This window comes from Prosopis cineraria, unplaced genomic scaffold, assembly GCF_029017545.1.
Source record: "Prosopis cineraria cultivar Desert tree isolate PC_DT_omini unplaced genomic scaffold, ASM2901754v1 PC3, whole genome shotgun sequence".
In the NCBI taxonomy this organism is placed as follows: Eukaryota; Viridiplantae; Streptophyta; class Magnoliopsida; order Fabales; family Fabaceae; genus Prosopis; species Prosopis cineraria.
In genome coordinates, this window is record NW_026555334.1 from 22,218,425 (window position 1) to 22,225,355 (window position 6,931).

General features: G+C 32.0%; 1 protein-coding gene across 1 annotated transcript; it reads left to right on the top strand.

Moving 5' to 3' along the window:
• Positions 1 to 403: 403 nt before the first annotated feature.
• LOC129304584 (uncharacterized) lies at positions 404 to 6,436 on the top strand. Its single transcript, XM_054944294.1, has 7 exons — positions 404 to 1,548; positions 2,204 to 2,298; positions 2,844 to 3,476; positions 4,034 to 4,544; positions 4,655 to 4,793; positions 4,914 to 5,019; positions 6,221 to 6,436. Exons 1-7 carry the CDS (start codon positions 538 to 540, stop codon positions 6,336 to 6,338), a joined length of 2,613 nt encoding a protein of 870 aa, XP_054800269.1. The 5' UTR covers positions 404 to 537; the 3' UTR covers positions 6,339 to 6,436.
• The last annotated feature ends 495 nt before the right edge of the window (positions 6,437 to 6,931 follow it).

A 6,931-nucleotide genomic window follows, 5' to 3' on the forward strand; every position in this document is an offset into this window, starting at 1 on the left:
TCATAGATTGCAACCCGGCCCTAAGAAAATTACCGGTTCTTAGTTTCATATTTTATGATAAATGAAAGCTAACCCACCCACTTAAACCTGAATTAGTTAATAACCATGAAGAAAAAATAACACACACGTCCATATTACTAGTTTTTTAAGGAACAAAAACAAAAACCTGTTCTTAATTGTTGTTTAATTAAATCATATCCTCAAGGCATAAGAGTTCTAATTATAGGCAGCGAGAAACCAAAAATGAGGTAATGATATAACATTGACGATTTGGGACACATCCTTAATTATTGTCTCTTCTCTATTTTTGTTCAACAAAGATCTATTCTCTATGTCCTCCTCTGGTTTCAGAAATTTAAGACACATACGTCTTTGTTAATTACTTTCGTGAGGTTGACATCATCGTCGCGTGTTTTCAATCTCACCATGATTTGGGTTTGTTCCTCTGCCCGATCCTGCCATTTTGATTTGCAATAGCACTATCCAGGAACAACATATACTCATTCCATCATCGTTTGTTATAATCAATCATCATCAATGGCGTCATCCCAAGTTGAAATTGCTTTGACCTCCCCATTTGGTTGTATTCTGAGAAAATATAACAATAATCATCATCGCGAGAGATGCAACTCTGCAACTTGCCATTTCCAGAACAATGACAGAAGCTTCGTCGAAGATCATCATCACGTCGACAACATCAACAACATGAATGATCCTAAGAAGAACAGAAACGTAGGATTCACGAAGAAGGAAAAAGAAGAGGAATCCTTCTCCTCCTCGTCATCCAGCAGCAGCAGCAACCCTAATAAACAGTCACAGATTCTGGATCGATGGGCGGCAAGAAAGGCCAAAGAAATGGTATCCACAATCGAGACGGAAGCTGAGCTTCTGGAGAATCTGGGTTCTTCTGCGGCGAGGCTGCCAACAACTTCCGCATCAGAAACATCGAACCGTGGAGCTTCATCTCTGGTTCAAATATGGGAGAAGAGGCTGAATAACCGAAACCAGTCACTCAAGTACTATAACAACAACGGAAACAACCATAATATTCCCAGTACAACGAGCAGAACATCATCGATCGGCTCAGATATTACTGGAGAATTCACGGATAGTGAATCATCGTCATCGTATTCAGATTGGGTGGCGAATGTTACAAATGAGCCTACATGTTCGACCCCAAAGGTGGCAGACATTATCAAGAGATTGAAGGAGAAGAATAATAATAATAATGACAACCATGGGCAAGAACAAAGTAATAATACATCAAACAATAATAATAATAACATGATGATGGTGATGATGATGGGATCGTCATCGTCGTCTTCATCCTTGTCGAGATTGAAGGTGCGAGCTTGCAGAGAACAAGGAGAACATCATCACACGAGCGTGTTGCTTCACCAGGTCACGAGCTCTCCTCGGCTTCGAGGCCGTCGAGCATATACAGATTTGCTTATGCAGATGGAACGAGACAGACACGGAGAGCTCAATCATTTGGCTCAGCTTGCACCTGTTTCCAACTTTTCACAAAGAGGTCGAAGTCGTATTCAGGTAATTGTGTGTGCGCGTACACGAGCCACGAGGCGCCATATTGTTCATGACGTGTGAATATGACTTGGTTGGCAGAATAAATTTTGTGAAGTTGAGATATATAAATTTTTTTATTTCATTTTATTATTTTTTTATAAAACATAACGTTTTTTTTTTAAAGGTAAACTTCATGAAATTTACATTCTCAATTTTTTAATCATATATTGACAACAATTTATTAATTGCTTAATCTTTAATTTAATCATTGTATGAGTGTAGAGATATTACTTTGCTTGTTTCTTTTTCTCTCAGCAGTTAATTATATTCGTAGGGATCTTAATAAGATGTGAAGAATGTGAGATTCTTGTTAATGAATTCTTTGAAGTTTTAATGTCTCGTACGTTTGATTTATAAGCATCTTGATTAATTGTTGAATATATTTTTCTTCACCTTAAACTCATAAGTGTAAAATTAAGAAATTCCATTAGTACATATTCCTCAACATCCATTTTGGAATCTGTCAAAATTTTAAGTAATTATTATTTTCGATTTATTGTAAAATTAGTGTAAAATTATTTTTTAAACTCATTAGATTTTATTGTTTTCTTGTATAAATTTTCCTTCCTAACTACTTTTATATATAATTGTCATTCTTTTTATTACATTATGGATGCAGTCACTCCTGCGGCTTAGATTATTAAAACGACATCATGAATCAACAATATATGAAGCGACTAGACAACCAAAAGGGTCCACAATTATGCACCTAAGGTATGATAACTAATAGCAGTTGAAGATTATTCAAAGGGTAAAAGAGTAAATTGAGTCTAAATTATAGGTTTAAGAATGTTTAGGATTCGAAACTTATTAAATGTACAATATTTTCCTTCAACTTTTGAAACCAGTGCTATCTAACACCTATCATTAATAAAAATTAACTTTAATTATTAGTTGATGAAAAAATGACCTCATAATTTTAAAAAAAGGATCAATAAAATTTTCTTGATCATTTTTTGTAATATTTTTATTCTTATGTAATTTTTGGATCTTTTATTATAATTTTTAAGGTCCCTTCTATTAGTTAATTTTTATTAATGATAATGGCTAGATTGCACTATATTTAAAAATTGAAGGAGAATATTGTGCATTTAATAAGTTTAGGGCCCCAACATTTCTAGCTCTATAGTTGATGAGCTAGTTTGCTCTTTTAATTTACCCATTATTTAAATATTTCTTTTCTGCCACTTCTTACTGCCACAACTTGACTAATTAAGTATGCCATATCATATTTGACAATATCTATCGATAAAATGCAGGGAAAGATTTAACGTAGAAACAATGAAACAAGGAAGTACAAGGCAACCAGAAATAGCTAGTAGTTCAAGAAACACTAGTCCAAATCAGCCCCAAAACCCTTCTTCCCCTAATAACCCTAGGGATGATCACGGGTCGAACCGGGTGGTCGATGTGACAGATGGCTGCCAAACTGCTGATGATAATAATGCAAATGATCACTCGGTAGCATGTGCTCATAATAAACCAATGTCTCAAACAAATGAAGAACAAGAAGAAGCTCATGCAAATTCAGAAACTCAAAAAGTTGCTGCATTATCGGAAGAAGTTGGTGAGACAAGTACTTGCAACATGGTTGATTCAAATGCAAACCATGAGACGACAAAGGATAGTGAAGAAGATCTGGCAGAGGTAAAGCAGGATAATTATAGTGCAGAAACTGAAATCAGTTATGTAGATGAAACAATGAATATTGAAGAAGAGGGATATGCAAGTGAAGGCAATGATTTTGTTGATGATGAACATTATTATTATGATTGGATCAGTCCTATTTCTCGCCCTAGAAGCTATTGGGAAGATCGTAGACAAGCCTGGTATAGAGAGATGCTTGACACGGCTTCTTCTGATAAACGAGAGATACGTCAACTTCTTGAACGGTATGAATTTACTTTAATTATTCCATTCATTTTTTAGTCATCTAAAATATTAGCACAATGCATGAAGATAATAATAAAAGCATGAAATTAAACTTTCTTCTAATTTAATTATTCAATTCCTATAATATTGACTCATTTATAGTTCAATATCTAAACTTTAACTCAATACATAATTTAGTGCCTATTATAATTTCAACCCAGTTGAACAAACTCAGTTTTTAAACTTTAACACAATACAACTCATTCTTTATATATAATCTTAGCACTTTAAAACATCAATACCTTACTTTTAAGAAATAATTATAGTCCTTATAATTTTTTTTTTTTTGTAAAATATATATAAGTGGAGATTGAATTACATTGAGTCAAAGTTCAAATACTAAGTTGCACCCTATTAAAATTTAAAAATTAAATTACAACCGAGTCAAAATCACAACAAAATGATTAATTAATTTTTCTTTGGACAAATGAGGAGTAATTGATTAATTATAACCGGTGCATTCATTCGACATGAAGATATCTTAGTGATGATTTTGAATAAATGAATTTGTGTTCAGGAGAACAGTTTCAAGTTTCCTTTCAAGTGACATGAGAGAAAGAATGGATAAATTGATGGAATATCACGTAGGAACACAGACACATTTTATCAGTAGGCAAGACCAAGAAGATGATGAAGATGGTGGAGGTAGAATGGGCCATCAATTAATGTCATTTTTGCAACAACGCATTCAACGTCATGCAGGTCACAACAACCACAGAGAAGACGAACCAGAAGAAGGTGATGAAAAACAAGAGTACGTACAACAAGAACAAGAAGAAGAAGAAGAAGAGGAAGAGGAAGAGGAAGAGAGCTTGAGTAACAATAACGGTGTTTACAATGAAACCAGTGATGATGGTAATCAATCATCATCATCAACACAAATTTTTAGTTCCCCTTCTCCCAACATGTCATCTTGGAGTTACAGAGACAACGAAGCCAGTGATGATTCTGACAGACTTGAATCTGCTACGTCTTCAACACAACCTTCTTATCGCCAATCCTCGTCTTCTATTAATCCTCATTCAATGGTCAGTGATCTTATTCCCATGTACACACACACACACACACACACACACTCTAATGAGAAACAGATCAGAGTTTATGGATCTGATGAGACATTATGTTATAATATTGTTAGGAAATGGATTTGATATATGACATGAGAGGCCAGATGAAGCAGCTGTACAGAGAGATGGCTGAGATAAGAAAATCGCTCAATAGCTGCATAGATATGCAGATGATGTTACAAAAATCAATGAAACGAGATATTAACTCAGGTTCCCTCAAAATATACATTATATTTAATTAATTATCAGCAGTCTTATATATGTCAGCATTATGAATGAAACTAATACATTATATGAATCATTTGGTACTGAATGAAATGAACATGACAGCACTTAGAGAGAAGAAGAAGAAGAAGACGACCAATGAGCAGAAGCCACAGAAGAAAGGCAATTGTTGTATTTGCTACGACAAGAAAGTTGACTCACTTTTATACAGGTATTTTCCTTTTAATTCTAATTAATTAATGCTCTAATCTATTAATTGTTATGTTGTTCTTTTTCTTCTTTCGACTATTAGCTTCTAGATAAAATCAAAAGCATTATGATATTTTGCAATTTATCTAACAATACAGTTTTGTATTTTTTTTTACAATTTTTTAAAAAAATAAATATTCTCATTTTTTTGGGATTTTTTAACACTGTTTGGTGATTGCAAGATTGTAAGATGTCATAGTATCTTTCATTTTATCTAAAAGTTAATAATAAAAAAAAATAAGATGGATAGGCTAAGATATTACAAAGAGCATTAAAAGCCTCAACCCCAGAAAATTGATACTAGTGAAATTCATTAAAAGCCTCACTCTAATACAATTTATAAGTTTTTCTTTTTTAACAAAATTGCACATACTAATAAAATTCATTAAATACAACTTACAATTTTAAATGTTTCTATAAATTTTCAAACATACCCTTCATTAATAAGAAATAAAGAGGGAAGAAAATTTATTGACAGAGTTAAATAACAAGGATAATATTAGAATAATCATCATTAATGAAATACCATTTTTTTTATAACATCTTCTACTTTGAGACATCAAATTATTTTCAAAAATATCTCATAAAATGAGACTGATGAAGTAGTGAATGATTCGGCTTAGCTTGCTCCTCGAACCAAAAGGGCTTAGATCTCGGGCTGTGCACAGTATTTGAAAGCTCAATCAACCCTACTTGAGGCACCGTAGTGAACCCAAACACATGCCATTTTTTAAACTTTTTGTTAATAATATTTATTTTAAGATATTATTTTTTGTTCAAAGTTATTATAAATTATATTATTTTTATGATCTTTTGGATATTTCGTACCATTACAATTTTTTTAATCTCTTTCAAAATTTAAAACTTGTCTTTAACCTAATATTATGTAAAAAAAAATTTACAATTTTTGATCATATGTAACTTAAAAAAATTAATTTTAATTCTAATGTTAATTTTTATAAATAATATATTTTAAATGATAATATTTGTAAAAAAAAATATTTTCTCCTGGTCAATTGGGCCAAATCCAGCCCGAACGTTCGAATATCCGGCTGGCCCAATGTGTATGATGCCAAACTCGGCCCTGTATCCCTACTTAGATCAAGTAAATGAAATATGCAACGAGCATTGAATGGTGTGAGTGAAATTGAATGTGGTGACAGATGTGGGCACATGTGCACATGCATGAAGTGTGCGAATGAGTTGCAGTGGAATAGTGGAAAGTGTCCAATTTGTCGAGCTCCAATAGCAGATGTTGTCAAGGTTTATGTCGATGTCTAGATTCATAACCATGAAGACCACCATTATTGAAGCCATAAATACTTTTTGTATTAATTCATATATATACTTTAGGACATGTGCACATTCAACTATATTTGTCTTGCTGCATTAGCTTTTTTTTTTCCAATGTAACTTTTTTATTCCTCTCTTCTCTTTATGTTTCTTTTTAGATTAAAGTTTATGATTGCGTGGATTAGTATTAATTAATTAATGGGCACATTTAATCCTATTTTAAGTAATTATATAAGAAAAGAACTTCAAAAATTACAAAAAAATAACTAAAAATTACAAACAAAGACAAAAAATTGTAAAAATTTTATTGATCCTTTTCTATAATTTTAAGATTCTTTTCTGACATTTTTTAGTGAACTAACTATTAAAGTTAACTTTTATTAACAGCAAAGATTAGATTGTATTATTTTTAAAAATTAAAGAGAAATATTATAAAAAAATAAGTTTAGAATTTTAAATGTTCTTATATTTTTTTATATTTTTATTATTATCATGAAATGTAGTGCAAGTTGCAACTAGTGAAGAAATGTAAAATGTTATACATCAAGGGGCCACAGTCCAGTTTCAATGGTTTGACATAT

Excerpts from the sequence above, each read along its gene's own strand:
- LOC129304584 (XM_054944294.1), top strand. The coding sequence starts at position 538 with ATGGCGTCATCCCAAGTTGAAATTGCTTTGACCTCCCCATTTGGTTGT. Across the intron at positions 2,299-2,843 it reads TCCACAATTATGCACCTAAG|GGAAAGATTTAACGTAGAAA; the intron begins GTATGATAACTA and ends GATAAAATGCAG. Across the intron at positions 4,545-4,654 it reads CTATTAATCCTCATTCAATG|GAAATGGATTTGATATATGA; the intron begins GTCAGTGATCTT and ends TAATATTGTTAG.